The sequence below is a fragment of the Buteo buteo genome, chromosome 3 (genome assembly GCF_964188355.1).
Source record: "Buteo buteo chromosome 3, bButBut1.hap1.1, whole genome shotgun sequence".
In the NCBI taxonomy this organism is placed as follows: Eukaryota; Metazoa; Chordata; class Aves; order Accipitriformes; family Accipitridae; genus Buteo; species Buteo buteo.
Window position 1 is genome coordinate 40,636,928 of NC_134173.1, and position 25,472 is coordinate 40,662,399.

At 44.5% G+C, this 25,472-nt stretch overlaps 1 protein-coding gene across 1 annotated transcript; it reads left to right on the forward strand.

Annotated features, from left to right (window-relative positions):
• The first annotated feature begins 2,150 nt into the window (after positions 1–2,150).
• On the forward strand, positions 2,151–19,107 carry VXN (vexin). The gene is made up of 6 exons (XM_075023386.1): positions 2,151–2,217; positions 5,281–5,336; positions 11,034–11,196; positions 15,235–15,296; positions 16,978–17,063; positions 18,690–19,107. The coding sequence occupies exons 1-6, from the start codon at positions 2,151–2,153 to the stop codon at positions 18,874–18,876; spliced, it is 621 nt and encodes a 206-aa protein (XP_074879487.1). The 3' UTR covers positions 18,877–19,107.
• Positions 19,108–25,472: the final 6,365 nt, after the last annotated feature.

The window sequence follows — 25,472 nt, forward strand, 5'->3', positions numbered from 1 at the left end:
ATTCACTGCTGAATGGACGGTGCGCTGATCTTTTTCTCGGTGGGTAATGGATTTGGTTTGATTACTTGACACAGGAACAATAGGGGGATAAACAATTGCATTCGCACCCGTGCAGCTCCCCATCTGTTGAGTGTGTGCGCCTTCAGAGGGAGCCGGGCAGGGACAGATGAACACGCCAGCCAAGCCTGATGTTAATGGCATCAGTCATACAAGCAGAACATGTGGCGCAATAAATCAAAAACTAATTGAACTTTTGCTTGATTATATTGCCATCCCACCTCCCGTTTCAAACACGGCACGGTTTCCTGGGACAATGCCCCCACCCCCATAATGGCTTTGCTGCCCTTGAACAGCAGGAGGCTGCCCTGGGAGGTGACAAGTAATACAAGCTTCTCTTCACTCATTTCTTTCTTGAAACAGTGACACCTTCCACTCAACCAAAATGCTTCCAGGCTCTGGATGTGTTGACCAATATTTATTATTTTAAAGAAGAAATATTACATTAATAGGACAGTGACAGCCCATGTTTGCTGGCATTTTCCATCCAGGACTGTTGGTGACTGTCCTGGTTTTGGCTGGGATAGAGTTAATGTTCTTTCTAGTAGCTGGTACAGTGTTAATGTTTTGGATGTAGTATGAGAAGAATGTTGATAACACACTGATGTTTTCAGTTGTTGCTAAGTAGTGTTTAGACTAAGTCAAGGATTTTTCAGCTTCTCATGCCCAGCCAGCAAGAAGGCTGGAGGGGCACAAGAAGTTGGGAGGGGACACAGCCAGGGCAGCTGACCCAAACTGCCCAAAAGGGTATTCCATACCATGTGATGTCATGGCCAGTGTATAAACTGGGGCAAGTTGGCTGGAGGGGGATCGCTGCTCGGGAACTAACTGGGCATCGATCAGCAAGTAGTGAGCAACTGCATTGTGCATCACTTGTTTTGTACATTCCAATTCTTTTGTTAATATTATTGTCATTTTATTATTATTATTATCATTATTATTTTCTTCCTTTCTGTCCTATTAAACTATTCTTATCTCAACCCACAAGTTTCACCTTTTTCCTTCCAATTCTCTCCCCCATCCCACTGGGTTGGGGGGAGAGAGTGAGCGGCTGCGTGGTGCTTGGTTGCTGGCTGGGGTTAAACCACAGCAGTGGCAGATGTCAATAGGACAAGACAGGACTAGTTTTTGTGTTAATTACACACATGTGCTAGTAATGAAGGCTATTCATTAGACTGATACAATTTAATATCATTATTCACACTTGAAAGTGTTTCTGCTACATCAGTTGCTAGAGCCTGCAAGCCAAAATTTTTGAGCTTAGGTGTCCATGGCAGCAGTAAGTCACCAGAAGTTGAGGGGGATGATTTTCATAGATGTAGAAAGGAACAATTTCTGATGGGAGCATTAAGGAATGAAAAGCTTTGGCAAGAAGACCCTTTACTGAAGTGCCGAAGTATGGAATTAGGCCCCGGAACCATCAAGTCATGTAGGAACCCATCTATGACTGAGCCACCTGCCCTCCCTCTGCAACTACTGAAGTGTAGGGTGCATATAGAGCTATGTATGTCTGTGTGACATGCCCTTCTTTAGTCATCTGCATTTGAAATTTTACACTGAAGTGCCCAGGATTCAGGTACTAGTTTATGAACTTAAAAGGTAAAGCAGAAAATGTTTTTCTTAATACATGTAGAATCAGCTCCTCATTATATGGGAGGAGCAAATTTTTACGATATATGTGTTAAAGTACACAAAGTATTAACCAACTCATTTTAACAATCCTTGCAGTACTTCTATAAACGTTTATTTGCCTATACATTGGCTGCACAGAACAGACTTTAATTTTTAGCCATTTATTGCAGAGGATTCTCCAAACTGCTAAAAGGAGACATAAAGTAAAATGTTCCTATCTGAGTGGAGGCTTAAGTAACAGCTAAATTAAATCTTTGCATTAATAGTATTCATAGAAAGGCAGATGGGAGCAGAAAATGTTGCAATGAAGAATATGGAATGAGATGAGATCACAGCATCAGTCTGTCCTTTGTAGATCTGGACAATGATCACAGAGCCAGATTGGATTAGTGAAACCTATTTACCAGAAGTTCAGAGCGGTTGCATGAAGCTGAAAGGCAGTCAGGAGGGAGAGGTGGAAAATGCACCAGATTTACAGCTGCAGCGACGAAAATTTAGAAGTTTTCACCACTGTGATTTCATCCAAATGTGAGTACATCAAAACTGTAACAACCGCTACAGTGTTGTCTTTTAGATGGATGGGGTGTTTAGCATCAGCAAAATCTTTGAAGTGAGCAGCTCATCTGTTCTGCCGAGCCGTGCCGTGCTCTGCTTGCAGTCCAGCGCTTGCTGCTTGTTTCTGGAGCTAATCCATGCAGGTGCTTCAGTATTGTGGCTGTGTAAAATCTTTGCGCTGGCAAAATTCGGAGATCTGGAATCGGTGTTGATATACCTATGAGGTAATTGCTAAAGTGACAGCTTGCAACTGTGTGGCTATTCTGCGTAATAGAAAAGAAAAATGAAGTTCTGCAAGCAGTTAGCAGCTCAGATGAACTGGGTGAACTGCATGAATGTTGAATTTAAGTCTGCTGGCTCAATAAGTGGAACATTTCCAAAGCCATGCCCTGGAAATGAATGCATGATTAACATTAATTGCTTGTAATGAAGAGTAAGAACCGGACAAAGCCCAGTCTGCATTTGATTGAACAAATTAGTTTAAACTCAATGGCTGCATATTTCAGCAACAAGAAAGCAGGTAAAAGCAGGGAAAACAAATTGCGGGGCCAGATCAGATCTTTACTTGCAAGCTACAAGCATAAGCTCCCAGCTGCTTGATTTCAGAATATAAGTAGAAATGGCAAAGTGAACCATCACTGTAATTGTTTTTGTTGCCCGAAAGCTGGGCTGTACATACAAACATCCTTTTGCAGGCAAATCCAGAAACATCATCTGCAAGGATTCATTCTTCCCTTCCTGCTCCCACTCCCTGCAGAAAATCATGTTTGCAGAGAGAGCCCTGCAGCCCCACTGTTTGCATTGCTGCCATTGTATTCCTGTGCTAGTGGGTCGCTTCTGGCTACCTCCGTGATTCACTCTTCTTTCAATGGCTATTCAAGTAATTGCATGTTTGCTGGTGCTGTGACTTCCCTTTCATGCCTTGCCTTTCTTCAGCCCCTGTAAGCCATTTGCCACTCGCTCTGGCAGACGATAGGCAGTGAGTTGGACTGTGGATGACAAGTACTCTGAAAATATGCAAATTTATTACCGTTAGGCACATTTATGTGTTGTTCCTTGTGCACCAGCCTGGGTGCCAATAACAGCGTAACAGTACTTGCTTCTGGTAGAAATCTATATAAACTGTGCTCCTCACATTGTCCAGTAAAATACATCAATACCAGAGAGACAAGAAGATAATTCCTTGCATCAATAAACTTTTCTGCACTTGAGTGTTTTGCTTGTGAGCAATTAGTTTAGTCCTCACACGATGAAATTCCAGAAGTAAAGGGGATTGCAGCAGCTTCAAAACCAACTTAAAACATATTCCTAGGAAAAAACCCCACCTTCGTTATGTTTCTCTGGTTTTCATCCCACATTCACCATGGTTTAAAATATAAAACGTGTCCTGCAGGAGAAGGCAGTAGGGATCCCTGAGGATATCACACCATGCAAAACAGACCATAATTGAACTGACAGCTTAGCACGCTCTCAAGCTCTGCACAGGCAGATAACTTAGTTGTGATGAGCTCAGTGTGGAAGTACCCTGCGCTGCAACAGGTCGCTGGCAGCGACCCTGGGCAAGACTGATCACCTCCCGTGTTACCGGCCTGTTTCGCTGTGGGCAGAGCATAGGCCAAAACTTTATTTCTGTCCAGTGGGGTCCTAATGCTCAGTGCTTAGATCCTCACTGGGCTATCGGGGGGTGGCTTATTAGACAAACACAAGCTGTCACTCTAGGAAGAGTGACTTTGGTCCCACTGCCAGCTCTGCTTGTATCGGAGCCCGGGAAAGCCCGGTCACTTGTTATTCCTGCCGTCAGAGGAGAGGAGTTTGGCTGCAGTAACCAGAAGCCTTGGATGACCTCCAGCTGCTTCCACAGCTTCAAAACTCTTTGCAAACATTAATGCATAGCAGCGATAAGCACTGCAACTCCTGGAGTTGAATGTATGCCAAAAATGTAAAGGAAAGCTCACCTGCTGAGTAAGAGTCACCTGTCAACCCATAACAAACCTTTCTGGCTCTTCAAAGCCTTTGGATTATACATGGAGCCTGAATAGGCAACCCCCATTCACATGCCTTGCCCTCAGGGTCAGCCTTTAGAATTGGAGTTAATTCTCTGAATTTGGCAGGTTTTTGCAGGCCTGTTTCTGTCACTGGCTTCTAAATCCTGTAGCTCCTGTAGCCTGAACACAGGGGAGGATAATATTTTTAAAGAGCAAAGGGTAAGACATGATGAGAGGGAGAGCTGGGAGTATCACAGAGATTTTCAGGCCAGTTTCAAGTCAAACCAAAACAGTGAGTGTTTATACAATCTTCACTTTGTCCAGAAAAACCCTCACGCAAAACCAATCACTTCAGTCCAGTCAAAAGCCTGGCTTATGGTCCTGGCATCTTGTGGGTCTAGTGGCTAGTGATTCTGGTTTGCCTATGATTTTGGTGTCTTCATGACTCTAAGAAATAAAATTGAGAAACAGACTTTAAGCAAAATGCCCCAAGTTAAAGAACCGAATGGGTCATTTTGAGGATTGAAAAGAAAAGGCTAGGCTTAGTGCAAATGTTGTGCTTTGGAGATCATGCAGTAAAAGTGAAATGATGTCACAAAGGTGTTTGAACTTATTGAAAAAGTCCCTATCTAGATAAAATGATAGGCTTCTCCAAAGTTAACATATACACTAGTCATGTTTGAAGGTGACTGGATGGAAGGAGAAGCTCATTTCCTTCTGAAACATTGGCAGGTGGGAGGCCACTCAGGAAGGAGAAGGATGGTTCCTCCTGGAAGCCTATGGGAGAGGTGCAGAAACGTGGGGAAGGCTGTTGCCCTGTGCCCACAGATGTCTGTATTGTATAGCTAGAGCATGGTCTCTGAGGTGACATTAAAAAGGACTTTCTTTTGGGTTGTTTCAGCTGGAATATTCCTCCTTAAACCCTTTCTTCTTTCCCCTCTCCCCACCATGCCCTCAATGTATTCTCATAGAGTACTTTCAAAGGCACATGTAACCTCATCTTGTCAACCTCCGCTGCACCCTGACTGTGTTCCTGTTCTTCTTTTCACAGCATGTAGTCCTGCCCGAAGACGAGCCAAAACTACACAGCACATCCTAACAAAGAGTGTAAGAAAAACCTCCCTTTCTCTCCCTCTTTTTATTTTTTCTTCTTTTTAATTCCAGTTGTCTACACTTATCCTTAAAAATGCCATGGATAAATGGAAAGCAGATCTTTCAGGGCAAAGAAGTGCATCGGTGTCCGATGCAGGGAGTGGGGTGGGAAACAGAAGGGGAGTTTCTGTAAAGCTAAAGTTTATTTATAGAAGCACATTGAAACTTCAAAATATACAGTCTGTCTGTGCAGAGCCAGTCAAAATCAGTTCTTATCAACATGGGTCATCTGAGGGAATCACAGACTTAATTCTTATCCATAAAGCCTTAATAATAGTGCCGGAGGGACAGGCAGGAATGAAAAGCAAACAAATCATATCAATACATATATGCGTTAATTAAGGAGCCAGTATCCCATTCCCTGGGGAACTGGGGAGAAAAACACCAAGCAATGGGCTGTAACCTTGACTCAAAAAGGAGGCTCTGAGCGAGCCACAGGAGGATGCTTGTCCCTGGATCCCAGTGGTGCTTGCCTGTCCTCTGCTCACCCTCGCTGCATGGGCACAGCCAGAGCTTATCCCCCTCCCTGCAGGTGAGATATACCCCCAAATTCAAATAACTGAACATTTTTCATGCTCTGAGAAAAATGTTTTCCAAGCTGGGACACTTTGACACATGGGCATCAGGCTTCTTGTCTTCAGGGCCTGTTTTCCGCCCTTAAATCCATTTGGCCCATTCACAACCCCTTCCACAATCTTTTTATTGCAGTTCTCACTTGCAGCAATGACGGCGTCTTTCTCTTGTGCATATCAAAGCACTTTTTTCACACTTTGAGACTCTTCTGACAAAGTATTTCTTCTCACTACAGACCTGCCTCTTCTCTAGCACTTCATTGAAATATTTTGCTCCATGGCCTTTCCTTTTTCCATGCCCTATCCTACTTCCCAGCCCTATCGTCATTTGTAAATAGCCTCCTCTTCGTATTCCTGATTCCCTGATCTCCCCACAGCACCATAAGTCCCCCCTGCTTACCACAGATACCCATGCACTAGAAAAAACCTCGCCACATTCACTCCCATCCCCTCTCTTGGTTACTGAAGCGGATCACAGGATCCCAATACTTCACAAGATGCCTGAAGTGGTCCCCAGGAAGGGTCAATAACACGCCTTTCATGTTTGGGTAGGAACTATGTATGCGTGTGTTTTCTCAAATTGTGAAAATCTTATTTTTGTCCCGTAACTCAGGCTGAAGTTTCAAAATGACTCTTCCTTCCAAATGAGGATGAAAGTCAGAGTGCTGGAGTGTTGCTCAAAATAAGCCATTTTGAGATACCTCTTTTTTAGACAGATACTTTTCCAACAAAATGCCCAGATTTCTAACCAGAATTTTCTCATGAAACCATTCAGCTGGAAAATTTTCAGCTGGCTCTCACCAAAATCTAGGGCAACCGTATGTCTATTATCATATTCTGAATCTCAGCAGTTAAATAGTTGTTGTTTCTGCTGAACAGAAGCCTCTAATATTTAATTTGGATTGGATCAGCTGCTGTAGCAGCACTATAGTCATAAAGGTCTAAGAAAATAAGATAAGAAAGTCCCTGGTTTGTTGCTGTATTTTTAGAGGATTTTTGTTTTCCTTTGGGGCTTTCCTGACCCCAATTAAAGATGTGCTTTGATTGGCCCTTAGTCATGATGCAGGCAGCATCATATTAGTAGTGGGAGCACCAAGCCTGAGGAATGGTCTGCAGCTCCAGCTACAAAAACAAGCAAGGCTCTCAAACCAAAGCAGTTGGCACAGTCATCTCTTAGACTTGTGCATTCCCCTTCCTCAGTGTGATGCAGCTGCTTACAGCTCATGCACAAGCATTCAAATAAATGGCACATACTGGAATATACATGCCTGTGAGGAAGTTGTGATTGCCAATTTCTAGACCCACAGAAAAGTAGCAGAATGATTACTTATTTTTCACTTTTGCCTCTGCACCTGCAGTCAGTGCTGTAGAAATGCCTCAGCTAACATGAAATCTTCTGCTCTGGTGATTGCAGTGGATGCACAACTTTAATCCTCAGCAAGGGCAAAAATAGCAAGCAACGTGGACATCTGCCAGACCTTTTTTTCGTGGCAGAAATACTCAAGCAGTGTAGCATTAAGTAAGTGATTTAACATTCAAACGACTGACCCTAGGGGAGTAAATTCCATCACATTCAAGAACCCATCCCAAAAGCATGATCATGACTGTAGAAGGGTGAGAGAAAGGGGGAAACGCCTTCTTTTTTTTAATTGGGTGTTTCACCAATATGCTTATTTGCAGTTCCTATTGCCCTAATATTAGTTATTTCCAGTGATAGTAGATCTCTCCCTTCTCTTCCCTTGCTCTTCTAGCTCCAAAATCCTTTGAGTAAAACTGTCCGGACACCAATACCAGGCTACTTTTCAGAAAAATGGCAAATCCCTCTGCGCATGCTAGCGCTACCACATTAAAAATTAGATCAGCATTAGACCATCAAAAAGACCTTAACTCTGCAAATCTGGCATTTCCCCCACTAACAAGCACTTTGTTGTTCAACCTCTAAGCTTCAAAGTTTTATCCAAAGCCAGATGTTTAATTGTCACCTTTTCTGGCTGGTTGTTGGTTTGGCAGTGGGATTTGGGTCCAGGAGCAGGGTTGTGGAACAGCCCCTGCGCTGCTCTGCAACCCTCCTGGGTCCTCCGTGCCCCCCACTTAACACAACTAATTCCAACAGTGGGTATGCCAGGCCTCAGTGCTCTCATGTGCACAGTAAAGTCCACAAAAAAGAGACTTCGCTGAGCTCTGAATTCAGAGTTGGCATCCTGCAAACAGACTGAGCAGGTCAAAGGACTTACAGTTTCTAAAAACAGTAGTTTTTTAGCAAGCAGCTTCCTAATTCTGCATAGTTTGGCTGACTCTGCTAGTCACACAGATTTAAATTTCCTGGTATGTCTAGAAACGAAAAGTGACTTCCAGCTGATCCTTCTGCCTTACCCTAGGTACCCTAGAGAAATGTCAGCTCCAGTTTAGATCAAAACTGCACTACAGCAGGTTTAGTTTCCTGACCTAGATAAGTCTTTACATATTACAGTAATGGGTGAGGTAGACAAAGTCACTGTGAAATCTTGAATTAGGAGATAAGGAACTCCAAAAGTGTCCTACAGCCAAATGCTGCAAAGATATTCACTGAAGATGTGCTATAGAGATTGCACTGTTGTCTCCAGCTGTAACGGAAAATGGCACTGTAACTTATACAGATTCTGCTGCTTGAAGGCGTTTTGGCATTACTGATACAACATGTAACAAGGAATCTCAAAAACATAGACAATGTGTCTAAATAATTTCTGCTATTAATGGTGTTTAAAATCCTGCTTCCTTTCCCCAAACTAAATTCCATCCTTTGCAACACATAGGCAGATTGTTAAGTTTCAAGTCCATGGCGGTTTACGCTGATCAAATAAGCCACTTTCAGGATTAGAGATGACTGCAGCCAGCATCCTACTTACCAAAAATGCTCTTTCCATGACCATGCAAAAGAAGTGACCTCAGGTGTCTCAGTAGCAGAGGGCTGATGACATTTTCTGTCACACACCAAAGAAGACTGAGTGTGACCAAGAGCACTGAGCATATTTCCAGAGCTGGTGGGAAAAGCTGAGCTTTGTGGCATTCCTTGGAAGCTGGAAGAGCTCGGTTCATGCAAGGCAGGCTCCAAGGGCTGTCACGAGAGATCCCATCAGCCATACCTCGTCACATTTGAGATGCAGGCGGGTGTCTCCCCCGATGTCACGGTGGTGATGGGGGTAATGCAGCTCACAAGGTTCGGGCGGTCAGGGCGTGCGTGGACACGGGAGCCCGCAGCCTGCAAGGACCTGCTGCGGAGGGACGGAGAGGTCCTGGGACTGGTCCAGGGGCAGCTGGGAAAGAGCCAACACCAACTGCTTAAGCAGCAACAGGAGGCCTCTAACCACCAGCATCACCCTCGTTTCTGAATTATCGGAGCGATGCCGAGGCTCGGCTCTGTCCAGCGGCGCCAGATTCGTGGTCGGTACAGCTGGGCCCTGGCTGCAGCCTCCTTTAGCACGTGCTTGCCTCCAAGGACACCAGTAGCCGCTTGGACTTTAACTTAACACTGGCCACATCCTTAAGTAGCTTACGGAGCAGCGACTGTGTTAGGCTGAGTGCCAAAATCCACAGAACTAAGAGAAAACCCCTCTTAGGTCTTGGATTAGGCTTTGGTTGTCTCGCCAGCCCCTTCCAGCAGTTTTTTTGCCTGCTGTTGGGCAGTTTCTGCTCCTTGTCCTGCTGGTCAGTAGGTTCTAGGTCAGGCAGCCTTCTCCAGACTCCTGAGGGTACCTGGAGTCAAAAGAGTAAAAAGTGGTCAGGTTGGGGGGTTTTTTTTCCTGTTTTGGAAAACATTGGTTTGCATGTGCTTTTTTATCTGCGTAAAAATTCACGTACACAGAATATTGCAGATTAATGGCAAACTGAATTAAAACTTGCTTAAAGAAAATGGACAATTGTGTGTGAGGGGACATGCTTGAATGCAGTCTTGTTTTTATCTTGAGTGAATGTTAGAAGGCAGAGCAATAGATGGAATTAAGGCTTTTCTGTGCCAATAGTGGGCTGGTCAGTTGCTGGTCTCTGTCTTGAGACCAAATAACTGTATTTATATATAAGACATGTAGATGGCAACTATCAGTCATCAGTTAGCTGCAAGTAACTGCTTTTCTCCTGGTCTCCCAACATAAGATCAACCTGAGTCTAACAGGAAACAGTCAGAATAGTTGCTACGTTTCTTGTTTCCTTGCTGGTTTGGATCTTTGCCCTATTTACCTTGTTCTCTGTATGACAGTAGCAAGTCTTCGGGGAAGAATAAAAGAAACCAAAGCATGAAACACTCTTTCCCTGCTGTCAGGACTTTAATCTTCTTGAGAAGATTGTTTCCACACCATCCTGGATAACAGTCCTGATGGATCCACCTGCTTGGAGCCTATTCCTGTTTTTTTAAGCTCACATTAGCTCTGGCCTCCCCAGTTTCCTGTGGTAGCACAGTGAGTGCCATGACTTAGTCATGATCGATGTAGAAAAGAACTTGATGTTATTCACTCTTGTTTTCAGGGACTCTGTTCAAGATACAGGGGGCCTAATGTTCGAAGGTGTAGCTCTCAGTGAGTTTTGTTTGTGTGAGCTAACGTTTGTGAAATTTAATCTCTGCGAGCACAATTATTCACCGCCTTGTATCCTCTGTAGTCATTTGCCAGGTATAAAATGTAAATAATTCCAAAAGACAGGAGAGGCCATGAAGAAATAGCATTCATAACTTAATTGCATAAGTTTAACTGGTTGCCCAAGATATGACGCAGTAAGAAATTAAATTTGAGCTTTTCTCAAAGGCATATCCTGTTCAGTAGATCTTGAAAAGGACCCCATTTCAGTCTCCTGAAGAGAATATAGAAAGGTGCAACTAAGTAGCTGGGTGCCAGAGAGACCCCACATGATTTTCCCATACATCTCATGCACGGAGGCAGGAGCCAAACAAAACAAACCCCACAAATCCCACAATCCCCACCCGATAAAATCCGCTTGGGATGACAGTAAAGCAGTGGGAAGAGCAAGCGCCATGCTGCTCCCCCGTGACCTTGCCAGACCACCTAATCTCCAAGGCCGGGTGTAACGGGATGGTTTTGCCTCTTCCCTGTAGGTGGTAGCCATATCCGATCATCGGCCCCACGGGACAGAGAAGCTGCAGCCCTACCAGGGTGACCTCCTCCAGGTGCTGTACAGCGAAGACGAGGTGCGGGGCTTGGGCCACCTGCAGAGCAGGCAGCGGGGACCCTGTCCCACCAAGGGCACTGCCCAGCATGGTAAGTCCCCAGAAGTGGCTTTATTCCTCTGTGGCTTCATAACATTTTTGGATATTGCAGTCTTCCTGTTTGCAGCGAAGCAGGCACTTTGTTATGTACCTGAAGGATACTTCTGTGCTTAAAATGTCCGGTGGAATTAATGAGATATAACGACTGTGGCATTGCATATTTCTCGCTTTAATCAGAGTCATAAATTCACTTTATTCAGAGTTGTAAATGCTCCCTTTCCAAAGGCTGACAATATTTTAGAGATGATAGATTGCGAATCACCGAGTTTGCTTGAGTCATCTTATTGTATAGGATCCCTGTTCAGTTGCTTAGAACTTGCCAGAACACAATTGTTTGGGATGGAATTTTAGATTCTGGATGTCAGCCACAGACCTGATTTTGTTTTTTCAACCAAAACTTGTTCAGCATATTTGTGAGAACCCGTGAAGGAAAAATAGAGTTTGCCAAGGCAAAACCAAGGAAATGAGTAAACATAAATAGACTGGTCATTCAGCTCCTTCAGCGCTGGTGTGTTATGTTTGGAAGGTCAAAGATGGAGCATGTCCATGCAGTTTGGCAAGGTGTGGCCTTTTAATCAAAAATGCATCTTTTGCTGCTTTCCCTTGAAAAACCACCCACATGCAGTCAAGTCATAAGCCTTTGAAAAAATCCCATATGGCACGTGTTCGGTAGAGACATTGGACATTGAGCTGTTAAAAGGTGCTAAATCTGTAAAGCATGTTCTTCACACCACCGCTCTGCAACTACACTGCTCATAAGCCATCCCATTTAAACACAGACCAGACAAGAGCAGGACCTGGGAAACTGGGAAGGAACAAACTGAGCTTGGGACCATAGGGAAAGATCTCAAACTGGGCCTGGAGCCAAGAAATGGCTGAACGAAGAGCTGGGGCTTTGGGGCTGGAGCAGGGAGAGGCGGAGGAGTGGCTGGCACCAGCTGTGGGGTAGTGGGTGGCAGAGTGTCAGCAGAAGAGAAAGGAGGGACTGCTGGTCTCTGGTGTTAGGGGCAACAAGAGATAAAGGGTGACAGATAGGTGCGAACTGGAGAAAAGATGTAGGAATCCAAAAAGAAGAGCAGAAAAGGGGGAAATGGTTCTCATAGGGGGAGAAAGGGAAGCGATCGGGCAAAGAAACTGGGATGCTGAACGGGGGAGAGGGAGAAACTAAGTTGAAATTACAACAAAAAATAAAACAAAAAGGAATGACTGAGGAGTGGAAGGAGGGCACGAGAACAGGACAGGACAAACTCACCAGGAACATCTGGACAAGACAAGACAGCTGCTGCAGGGCTGCCTAAGCTTGTGCAGCATGGCAAGGTTGTTTATCGGATCGCTGTTCCTCAAAGCACAGAAGGCGTCTCCTGCAATAGCTCCCTAAGGTCTGTCCGTCACTGCCAGCAGACTCCTCAGTGACGCTCATCACCTCGCACAGCCGATGGATCCCCCTTTTCTGGGTGCCTGCTTCACACCTCCGACTGCAGCACCTGGGAGGGCTCAGTTCCTGCTGCTGCACAAAAACCTGTGCCTTGACTAGGAACAGTGCTGCATCCTCCTCAAGCCTCAGAGAAACTGGATCCCAGGAACTTCTGATCTTAAACTCAGTACCTACCTCTGTTTGCCCGGCATAAGTCCTTGTCCTTCAGGAGGTGATGAAGCTGTTTTTTTAAAACATTTGTGCAGATTATGACCACGGTGATCACAATACAGAAGAGCCCGTGAAAATATGAATAGTTTTGTCCTCAGAGGATTCACTGGTGGGGAAATTAAGTATAGGACTGTGCACTGAGAAGTGAAAGCTAAGGATGAACAACAGCTTTCTGAATGAACAATGTCTATATGAGTGAAGCAGAAAGTCTGTAAAAATGGTTTCTGGTCACAAATTAGAGACCGAATCTCAATGTCTAGATCCTTGGGGGCGATGAAATAACTTTGATCCAGTTCTGGTGTTTCATAGCTTTTGAGTGCCTGACTTTACAGATTTAGCATTTTAAGAGGAGGAAGGTAGAAGTGTTTGCAAATATTTGTATGAAAATAAAAACAGCTCTTTATTATTACATGCTGCAGTGTCCGGTTTCAGTATGCACTCTATTAATAATACCTACGCTGAGAATAGGGTGCCATGAGAGAGTCCAGAAAGGTTTTTCCAGCTGTTTCTCAACAGCTGGAAAGCCAACATAATGTGATATGAAGTGAGGTATATATATGGATATGTATCATCTATTTTCATTAATCTCTGTACCAATGTGACCTCCACATAAATTTCACCCTTTGAAAACATCCTTCAACTTTCTTACTGGAAGTAGTTGTGCCTGTAGAGTTTTCCATGCTTACTCCATAGACAAGTACTGTTAAATATTAAAGTTACTTTAGATTTGGTAAAATCCAACTTGAAATCAGGGTAATAGAGTGAACAGTTTGGTTTCCAGAGTAAGTGAAAAATGTGTAAACAAGAGCATAGATGAGGCCATCAGCACATTTATTTACTCAGTTTTGTACCAAGTTTTTGTACAAGCACTCATCTTGGAAACATAGGGCAAGTCAGAGTAACAGATGTGGAGCAACCCTTGTCCCAGGCTTGGGCATCCATAGCACCTTCTGGAAATGGAATTCACACCGCAGCCAGCCACCACTGTCCTGAGGAGCACTTAGGAACCTGAAGCCATGAGGACTTACTTTTGCTTAGATATTTTGCTAAAAGTTTGCCAGAACATTTTCTATATCTAATAAGAAGAGCGATAGGCTGAAGGGAAGAATCAGAAAATATAAGAGCAAACAAAACAAAAGAAAAGAAAACACAAAAAAAAGAAAAAAAAAAAAGAAATAATGGACATTAGCCAAAGCACTGATGCCTGCAGCCACTTGCTGAATACTGTTAGTACCTAATATGCAAGATGAGAGGAGGTAATTGAATTAAACTTTGACGTGAGGTATACAGTTAGGTACCTAATGGAATTACTGGCAGGGGTGGGAGCGGGAAGAGAGAGGCTGGTTAAGATATTTATCATGGCCAAATATTGCCCCCAGAAGGAGAAGGCAGTTCTGATTGCTAACTCATGCCTGAGACAGCACTACAAGCAGCACCTTGGCTATTTCTGATGTTTGCTGTCATTATTTATATTCCATTGGTCACAGCTGTTGTGAATCATATGCTATCCTTTGTCTTGGTGAATCTTAGTGTTTCTGTAGATCCTTGCTCTTCGCTTACCTGAATATCCTTTCAAAAAAACAGCAGACAACCAAAAATGGCAAGGAACAGAAAGAAAGGGAAAAAAAAGAGAGATGTCCACATTCCCACAGCCAAATGGGAGAATTCGGCTCCATGAAAAAAATCTGGCATTCCTCACTCATTTATTTCCTTGGTACAACTAGCAGGAATGTCAGTGAGCATTTATCCATAGATAAGTTACCGGCTGAGCGCTCACGTGTAAATGAAAGGTAACCTGCAGGTTTGAGGACAGCAGAGAGAGGTGCCACTCAGCCACAGGCAGACAGAAAGGTTGAAATCCCTCCCTGTGATGGGGTGGATGTAGCACACATCTCTGCCCAGGTAAGAATAACTCCCCAGGGCAATGCAGAAAGGAGAATGATCTCCTAGGCAGGACAGACCTGGCAGCGGGGGCTCCAAGACACACAAAAACTGCATTACCCAACCTCTGCTGAGGAGTAGCAGATGGGACCGCTTTTTGTATATACATACACAGGAGTGTTCACAGCGCGGGAAGGGCTCCCACTTAGCTTGGTCTGCTAAGGACGGTTCACAATCTCATTTGAAAAGTCTAGGAGCAAGCAGTTGAGTGACTTTCCAGAATGAATGACTTAAGCAATTCCAAAAATCACTTATTTTGACATCATAGTAGATGATCATAATAAAGAAACTTCTGCACTTTTGGCTATAATCAAATCTAGCAGGACTATAACCTGAATCTGGGCTCTCTTCATATCTGGGTTTAAAGGCATGGAAGGAGGCTTTTAATACAAGCTTTGCCAATGGGATAATTACTGATAATGCCATGTTTCTTATGCTTTGCAGTGGGAATTACTGAACGAGAGTCATCCAAGTCCTGTAACCGCCTGTTGGATGGAAAATCTTTGGTAAGTAAATACTTACTTACCAAAGTAAGCAAGACCAACTACCACTGTCTGATGCATCTTAAAACCTAGTACCTGTCAGCATGTCCCGCATTAACAGCATGTCAGTCTGTCACAGTAAGTGCAGATTTCACAGTCTTTGTTAAGGCTTTGAGACAGGATTTATGCCAGAGGATCCTTAGCTGGGAGCAGGGACTGGCACAGGACAGCTGCCCCTCAGGGAACCGGGAAGGGTTGTGGGATGGAAACAGGCAGGCTCCCATTCTGGATGCTCAGCCACCTGCAAGAGCTGAGAGGAATTAGCCTCTTGTTTCTCAAGGAATTTCACAAATTGGGAAGAAATTAATTTCTAAAGTGGAACAAGCATTAAATAATTCATATTCTCCAGAATGCCAACCTGACATGATAATCAGATCAATCAAAAATGTCAATAAATAGTTGATGGGAAAATCATCATACAAAACCTCAAAATTTGTTCTGTAATAGAGAGAAAAAATGTTTTGGTTAAAAATGGCTCAGCTTTACTAAAACATTTTACCTCCCTTCTTTTTCTTACCAAAAAATATTTTATAAAAACCAGATTTTCAAACAGAAAATAGTCCTTTGAAAAGTTTCTGACCAACACCAGACCATGCTGTAGAAACTTCATGGCTTCAAATGCTCTTCTGGATGGCTGCAACATACTTGCTAGCTGGTAGCTGGGCTACACTTGAGAAAAATGACTATACAATATTGAAGGATGGTCAAAATTAATGGTATTCAGTGTAATGAAGCTAGTTGCACGTACCAATAATCAATACAGTTAAGTTTCAAAGGATGCTTGCAAAAGTGATTTCAAACATCTTTAAGTCTTGGGATACTTGCAGAGCACACCTAAACGTGTCCAGTCTCAGATTAATCCCAGGGGAAATGGCCCTAGACAGCTTAAGACCAGTTACAGTAGTGACAATAACATAAAGAAATTTTTCAGTATTGCCAGTAAAATCAGTAAGTGTGTTTATTCCCTGAAATGATGAGAGCACGTCACAATTTTTTACTTTTTTTCCTATTTCTGGGCAACCCTCACTTTAGCTTACCATCTTGGAGGATATGCCAGTCTCAGCAGCCTGTTTATGTGAAAACGTGCCTCCGTTCTGGTGGGCAATTTATGATCAAATAAGACAAGGAGGAAGTCAATGATTAGGCACTTGTGGTGTCATGGCAGAACTGGGGCATGAATCAGGGCCCCCCACACCACAGAGCAGCACCCAGCAAAACGGGGAAGCATTTCTGAATGCTGAAGAAATGGTGATGGCTGGGACAGCTCCTTCCCAGCCAGCAGTAGAGGCAGCCTGTGAAGAGCTGCAAGAGGCAGGCTGCTCAGTCCGCACAAAGCCTCCTCTCCTCGGGAAGCCAGATGTAGAAACTAGGGAATAAAAATTTCTGCAAGCCTCTCTCCTTCGACAGGAGATGTTGTTCTTGATCATACAAGCTCTGTGCTGAGCTCAGTGAGACCGTTCACGTGAGCAATTGATGTTTTTGTGGATAAGAGTTGGACAGACTGTCCAAATCCTTAACCTGCTTTCTCTTGTTAAGAGATTTACAGTATTTATTGATTTTCCTAAAACAGCCTTTTTTCTCAGACAAACCTGGGGTCCCTACTCCTCAGTGGCATTTCCTAACGATGTGCTTTTTCATCCTGCAGATTCCACCATCGCCAGTTGCCCATATCACAGTGAAAGCGGTGGCTGTCACAGGCTCACCCACAGGCAACAGCACTTCTACGGAAGAGTAAGTCCTTTCCCACCTCTCCAGCCAAGCCTGGGGGGCTGCACATGGGGCGCTGCCAGGCAGGGAAGGGGACAGGGCACCTCCACCACAGGTCACCCACTCAGCAGAAACACAAAGAGGTGCTCAGCTGCAGTTCTACTCTGAATTGGAGCCGTAAAACCTTGGTGATTTACAGTAAAGCCATGCCACTTGCTTCCCAAAGGCAGGGAGACACCAGCTAAAGGACATGCTGATTATACTGTCACCCATAGCCATTTATACAACTGCCCTGGTGCCAGTTACAGCTGTGTTTTATCACTAGAAAAAAAAGCATCTAAATTAAAAATTTAAGTATTTTCCCCCTAAGAAGCTGCATGGTTTAACCCCAGCCAGCAGCTAAGCACCATGCAGCCGCTCACTCCCTTCCCCCTCACCCAGTGGGATGGGGGAGAGAACTGGGGAAAAAAAAAGTAAAACCCATGGGTTGAGATAAGAACAGTGTAATAGAACAGAAAGGAAGAAAATAATAATGATAATAATAACAATAATAAAATGACAATAATAATAAAAGGGTTGGAATATACAAAACAAGTGATGCACAATGCAAATGCTCACCACTCACCGACCGATGCCCAGTTGGTTCCCAAGCAGTAATCCGGACCCTCCAGCCAACTCCCCCCAGTTTATATACTGGACATGATGTCATATGGTATGGAATACCCCTTTGGCCAGTTTGGGTCAGCTGCCCTGGCTGCGTCCCCTCCCAACTTCTTGTGCCCCTCCAGCCTTCTTGCTGGCTGAGCATGAGAAGCTGAAAAATCCTTGACTTAGTTAGTTGAAACATTACTTAGCAACAACTGAAAACATCAGTGTGTTATCAACATTCTTCTCATACCCAACCCAAAACATAGCACTATACCAGCTCCTAGAAAGAACATTAACTCTATCCCAGCCAAAACCAGGACAGAGTCTATAATATTTGCCCTAAGGCAGCTTAGAAAATGTAATTAAATATTTTTTTAAAAAAGCTTCATTGCCTTTAAGTGTAATTACAGAACAGCTTGACCACAGTACAAACGCACTCATCAGTAGGCAGTTAACCCAGACGCAGATCTGGGTGATATTTGGGATGCCGCCATTGCCACCTGAGGGACAGTAGCAAGCTCATTGTCACAGGGTCCTCGCACAGCGTACACAGAGACGTAAGTCCCCCTCGGCGGGTGTAAGCCAGCTCGGCCCCCTCGGCCAGGTGGAGCTCCCCCCGCCTGGGCGCTGCCACATCGTCCCGGGGCTTTGGCAGAAGGGCCCAGCTCTGCCCCTGGGCCACCCACCCGCTTCTCGTCTGGTGGCAAGTGCTACAGAGGGTGCACTTCGTAGCGGTCCCACTTGTAGCCCATCGCCTTGTGTGAGCGTTCACTCTGACAGAAGAAGGAAAGGAGGGCACCGAGCAGAGCAGGGGCAGCTGTAGCATCCAAGCCCACCGCCCCGCACAACCCCTGCTCATCCCAGACTTGCCAGTCCCAGGCGCAGGTGAGGCACGGACATACCTTTGCAACCAGGCAGCCCTTGGTTTTCAGTGGCCAGTCACCATAAGCAGGGAAGGGCCACGGAGGCAAATGCTTTGCTCATCTCTGCTCTATTTGCTAGCCACAGGCAGCGCTGGAGGAAGACGGCGGAGTACGACCTGGCCCTGCCACAGGGAGCAGAAGCTTCCCTACCGCTAACGGGAGGCAACCTGTGCGGGACACCCAGCCTCCTGAGGAAGATGTGGATGAAGCACAAGAAGAAGTCAGAGTACCTGGGGGCAACAAACAGTGCCTTTGAGGCGGACTGATAAGGCTCAGCAACACTTGGGAAGACCTTTAGCCAGGACAAGGTGCTCTAGGATCAATGAGGGAACAGACACAGCACGGCTCATCCAGGAAAACAATATCCTTTTTATTACTTGATGCTATTGCCTCAGAGCGGTGGGAGAAAGGCTAACTAGGGTAAAAATGGTGAACATGATGCAACTCACTGGCCTTTCTTTGTTGCAATACACTAAAATCCCACTAGATTTATGTCTTGACTCAACGATGCTGAAACTGCTGCTGGCCCATTCACCATTTTACACGTCCTGTCTGAATCAGCTCGGACTTGCAACAAGAACAGCCTACCAAGCAGTTTGTGTATTCCTGCAAGGCAACAGATCGATTAGAGTGCCATTAAATCCCAAGGGTCTGCTCATTGTGTACCACTGCTTGTCTTCTTCCCCCTCTCATATCATGAGATAAAAATCACAGCTTACAATATGCTATTTGAATGACACATGCTAAACATCTTTTATTCTTCAGTGTTCATGTTTCAAGACAGGAGTAAAAGATGCAAAAATTTTAAAAGAAGGGGTCAGAACTGAGCAAGTTTGCAAACACCGTTTACCAAACTTTGCTACATGACAAGCGATTGGTGTTTCAAAGTGTCCTGACAGATCAAACTATGAGCAACTGGATAACCTCAAGAAATACTTTCTTCCATAGAACCTCCTTATATGTTAAGTGGTAGTCAGCAACTTACTCTCTACCCATGTGGTTCGGGATATTTCACTAAGCGCACAAAATGCTAGGAAGAAAGAAAATATATAAATGGTGCAACTAGGTGACTAAACATGAGATATTTGCATATAGGAGACCTGTGCTTATGAATACATGGATTTAATGGAAGTCACTCAAATTTTTTTTTCAATTTAGAAATTGCTGGTCATGGCCTCTTGGGTTTTCCTCTCAAAAAAAAAAAAAAAGGTTTTACAAAAAAGGTTTCACCAGTGTTGTAGACAATAGTATATACTGTTGTGAACAGTATTTGCCTACTTGCCTCATATGAGTGCTCCCCTGGTTATTAGACTCTTGTTTGCCTAAATACAGAACTTGAAATATAAAATTGGAGAAAGTGTATCTCCTGTTGCTCATAGCAATGACAATCTTCTCTAATCTAACTGCCAGTGGTCTAAAACATAAATGAAAATTAAAGGTCTTACTCTATGGCAGAGGCAGAGGAAAGAAGCTCCCATCTGAAACTTGCTTGCCTGCAGCCAGTGTAGTAAAACACACCGAGAGGCCGTCACACACAGTGCCACGGTACCGAGGTGAGGAGGCTCCAGAGCCATGAACCCACCGAAGGGCTGAACCCTATGTTGGCAGCGTAAACAGCGGTTACAGCTCCTTCCCCTCCTACCACAACCTCCCAGGCAACTTCTGCACTTGGGGTACCTGCTGACTTCATCCACTGCTTGTGTTAAGGTCATCTTCAACCTGGACTTAGAAAAAAAGCATATTCAGAATTTGTCTTACAGCACAGGAGTGAGGGAGCCTTGGATAACAGCCTGCGGAGCTGCAGGCTCGGGCAGTTATCCCCGGTCAGGGGTCACCAGCTCAGAAGTACCACCTAGTCGGGAGGGAAAGGCTGCTAAAGCAGCCAGGTCCTCTGGCTTTGGGGTGAGCGGGTTGGAGCAGCACACAGGAAAGCTTCGTGGCTTGACAACTTGAGCAACCAAAGTCTGTGGGATAGGAAAGCAGCTGGAAAAACCCAGTAGCTTTACAGAGCAAATGTCCCTGGTAGCTCTGAGGAGGACAGCAGGGGACACCTATGTGGGGCTGGATGTCCTGGGGAAGGCAGTAGGATAGGGATGGAAGTTCTCGTTTAAAAAGGTACTATGGCTTTTCATACGGCCAGGGCCAACTCAGTCCAGAGTCTGCCAAGGAGGGGAGAGGCACTAGACCTTCATAAAATACCTCTATCAGCCCTCACATTCAGTTGTCAATCACTGCTTCAGTCACAGGCTTCTCCTTCAGAGGTGCTCAACAGCTCACAGAGGACAGCCTTGCAGCTAGAAGTCACACAGACTCTCCCTTCCTCCTTACCAACGGCAAAATTCCTTCTCTGGCCCAGCAGCCTGACAGAGGGATGATTTGCTCTCCTGCTTTTCTTTCTTCCTCCTGGGAAAGAAGGACAACATAGCTCCTTGTAACCATGGACTGAAAGGCCCCGGCTGCTGGCAAGGCAAGGAGAAGAGGTGATGGTGGCCCGGTATTGACTGATGCCTGCTGAAGGCTGCACACCTGAACAGCACCAGAGTGCGTTTCTCACAGGGGTCCACCCCACCTTTAAGTTAGAGCCTGACACATTGCCCCCGTGTGATAGCCTGGATGGACACTGTGACCCTGCCAACATCAGGTCCTCCATGACTGAACCAAGCTGGAGCCTTGGCCAAGATTTTCCTGAAATGTCTTTTACAAATATCACCAACCACACTACACCCCCTTCCCCAGCCCATAGAAATCCTGCCAGAAGCCTTAGCCTTGTAGGCACATGCTATTTTTACACATATAGGTAAACTTAGTAACTGCAGTGGGACTACTCTCTTGCACAGCAATGCATACACTCAAGGAGTAAGGAGAATAACAATCACCTGTTCCCTTTTTTGGTCTCATTCCCTAAACAAAGCAAAAATAAAGAAGATGGACAGACACTGGGAAAAGTCCACTTGCTGCATTTGGGGTAATTAAGACAGTGAGCATTTGTGGTACCTGTTCTTGTAGCTAATGTGACCCATAGAGCACCCAACACACAGTCCAGGGCAGCAAGAGTTTTGTCTGTTGAGAAAGCTGTATTGTAGTATTTCATTTGTTATTTAATAGCTTTAAGCAGTATGAGGATGGAGGAGAAGAGATTATTAATGTTTCTACCTAATAATTGCTGTATCTTGAAATGTGTATTTATGGTTTTCTTATTTATCTAATTTATAATTTGGACCTACAAGAGAAGGAGACATTTACAAGAAGTGTATTTAATTTCTCTGTATTCCAGGAACTGCTGTGGAGATTTCTTGTATTGTAGTAGATACTTACTTTATTCGTTCAAATAAAATATGTCCTATTCATATAAAACAATAAAAGAAACAAGTAGCATGTGGTAACATATGGGTTTCAGTGACTTCAAAGCTTTTGGGAAACATTTAGTGGAAAGTAAAGGCAGGCTTTATGATACTGAAGAACATGAACACCTGATGGCAAAGAAACGAAATTTTGCTCCCCACAGGGAGAGCCTGGAAGTGTATGTTTGTGAGCAGCTGCACTGTTTTATGGGTGGTAGAATGATTATTTATTGTCAGATATTCAGAGAAAAGCCCTGGCACTGCCAGCAGTTAGACATTAGATACAGTTTTACACACCTGACCTCAAGCGCATTATGGACACGATGTTTAGTCTCACTGTGTCCTTGGGAGGTGAGCAGCATCACCTCCTTCCCATCAAATAAAAGCACCAAGACAGAGACTCCTCAAGGGTAGTTAAGGCTCTGGTAGAGAATAAAACCAAGTGCTTCCCATCTTCAGTCTTACCAGTTGACAACAAAGTCACTTAACTTACCTCAAACACACCACCGTCTTTGGAGACCCCATGCTCGACCAAGGCCCAACCTGAGGTGGGTCACACAGGGACACAGGAGCCCAGGCTAGGGGAGCTGACTCACGACTGCAAAGGGAAAGACTTTAAGACACAAAGAAAGAAAACATATGGTGTTGGCATCCTTCACCAACCTGGGCTTTGGAAAGCCCATCCATTGGAGGATGGCTTGTCCTCATGTCTGCCGCACAGCCTGTACCCCACGCAGCTCTGGTGAAAAGGTGCCACATTTCTGGTCTTTCCATTACAGACAGTGTCTACATTTAAAATGAGCAACCAGGGAGTGTCCTCTCGGTGAGTGTCCACACCGCAGTACTTGGCACAGATTTTTTCCGGGATGTGGGGTAACAGCCTAGCCTCTGCTGGGAACTCCTCTGCAAATACCCAACCCTTAGTGATGTGTTAAAAATATCAGCATTAGTACGGAAGAGAATTTGGATATGCAATACATTTTCCAGTTGAAAATGTACAGAAAGCAATGCTGGGTTGACTCCAGGGCACTGTCAGAAAAATGTGAAATAGTGATTAAAAAAATAAGTGAACATTTTTCCATCAAAGACAGAAAAGAAGTTAACTGTGCAGCTGAAAGCATCATCTCTGGCACTGCCTGATACATGCATATTGTCATACTTTATAACACCTGTGAGAAGATGCATTTTTCAGACGTGTTTCATGTCATTTTACAATTTTGGGTTCCCCGGAACTAGAGACTAGAGACTAGGCACCGACCTGACTGAAATAGATGGCACGATGACACTCCATCACCCTTACAGTAATTTACATTTCATTTCCAAAAAAGGTTTCTAATTTCTTCTCACCATTTCAAAACATCTTTGTGATAGAGCTACTCATTAAAATATCCATCATTACTTTGCATACCACTTCATTTAAATAAACTGTAGTGAATTTAAAGCTAGGCTACTATACAAAATAATTCCTACTGATGCATGAAAAAAAAAAATCTCAGATATGCTTTGCCTGCCTTTCTTCCCCTTTTGCTCTCACTTTACTGATCTTATAGCAAACAGGCTTGCCAGAAGAGTTAATCACAGACACATCACTGTTTGGGGGAATACCACACACTTTTTACAGAAAACATTTTTACCTCGAACATTGGCATCTGCAGAATAATTTCACATCTGAGAGCTACCCAGCAAGAAAAGTTGCAGTATAAAGACTTCCACACACAAAGAAAAAGGAAACAAGTCAGATTTATCAGCTGAAACTCTGTATGTGAACTCTACAAACAATGCAGGTGTCAAATACCCATCAGCATTTTATGAGAGATTTTTAAAATCTCAGCATTAACTCAATAGATTATTCATGAGTAAGCAGCTCGACCCTACGTGGTATTGAAAACCTTTTTTTTAAGTTGCAGAACTGTTATTTAAATGAATGGGCACACAGGTCACTAAAATAAAGAGTGAAGCATTTCGAAGGAAAAAAGAGAGTTGAATATTTAATAATGTTAGATGAAGGTCAAGAAAAAACAAGCAGCTGAGCTCAAAGGGACAGCTCAGGACGAAATGGAAGCATGTGTGAAAGATGTCCCCTCTTCTCAGCCATCAAGTTGGATTCACTACAAAAAAAGGCATCATTTTTAACACCCCTATTAATAAGCCCCATGGAGCAGCCAAGGGCCCCAGAGCTGACCCAAAGGCAGGAGATCAGCGCAGACACTGGCTGGCAGCCCCAGTCCCAGGGGTTTCACCCCATCAGACCTCCCACCCTGCAGATTCACCTGCCCTAACAGTTCGCTCTGCTTTATTTTAGACCAACATTTTCCTACTGCGCCGTCATGGTTTGCATAGCAGTGAAATAGCAAGAGGCAGCACAAAATCTATTTGCTTGACGCTCCCTTTTTTGGGGAGGGGGGGTGCACCGGACCATAAAGCAGAAGAGACATGCAAAGGGCCCCGCAGAGTGCACGGTCCTTCCCCCACCACTGACGAGGCACTTTTCGGTGAAGCGAGCCCCGGTGCAGCCGTGCTGGGGGCTGACGCTGCGAAACCAGCCGCTCCGCCGAGGCGTTGTCTGCTGCTGCGCTGTGCCAGCAAAAGCAAGGGTGGGGTTCAGGAAGCAACAGCATCCCCATCAAAACAGTTGTCCGAGTAACAAGGACCACTAAACACACAGCAAAAGCTTCTGAAGTTACAGGCTACTTTAGCCTGGGAGTGCAGTGACAAGCCGAGCAAGACTGTATTTAACTGCTAGACTGCACAAGAAGTCCTGCAAGTGATTTTTTCTAATAAACACATTAACCTTTCCCATGAAAACTGCAACCCTGTAACTTCTTTATAACTCTGTCCCAGAGCCCTCGTGATACTGGGTATCTGACATTTGTCCTTGTACGTTAGGATGCAAGCAGCTTTTTCAATCCAATTTGAAACAAGTTCCATAAAGATTATCTATAATGAGCCCTCATAAGTGGGGTTCATCAACACTCAGAGTCTTGCAATGTCTATTCTTTCAATCACAATGGTAACATCAAAAATCCAAGCTTGGCTAATCACTTTTTAAATTGTTTACATTATAAATAGAAATATCAAGTTATTTAGCTGACCACTATATGCTCGAGGTGGGTTAACCCATTAGTGGAAGAGATGCAAATATTCTAGGAGAAAAGAAAATAATATGAAATAAGCCTCTGATCATTTTCCTCCATGGACAGACCTTTTGACGCAGAAAGCACCAGCAGCGGGCACATGGGGCTCCTGTGCCTCAGTGCACTAGCCACACACAGCAAAGGCAGAGGTCTATGAAAAGCTGCCGTGGGGTAGGCAAGGATGTGAACACACGATGCTGTCATCCAGCCCGGGGTTTTGCAAGGAAGCGTGTATTTTGTGACGGTTGCACGCACCTCAGCTGACACCCGACTGACACAGACTAAGGTAGTTTTTCCTTTTGCAGCCAGGCACAACTCCCTGACCAGACATCGGGTCTCCAAGTGGAAAGCAGAGATGCTCAGTAACTCTGTGGTGCCTCAGGTGAT

Excerpts from the sequence above, each read along its gene's own strand:
- VXN (XM_075023386.1), top strand. The coding sequence starts at position 2,151 with ATGCACCAGATTTACAGCTGCAGCGACGAAAATTTAGAAGTTTTCACC. Across the intron at positions 5,337-11,033 it reads AGCACATCCTAACAAAGAGT|GTGGTAGCCATATCCGATCA; the intron begins GTAAGAAAAACC and ends TCTTCCCTGTAG. Across the intron at positions 17,064-18,689 it reads AACAGCACTTCTACGGAAGA|CCACAGGCAGCGCTGGAGGA; the intron begins GTAAGTCCTTTC and ends TCTATTTGCTAG.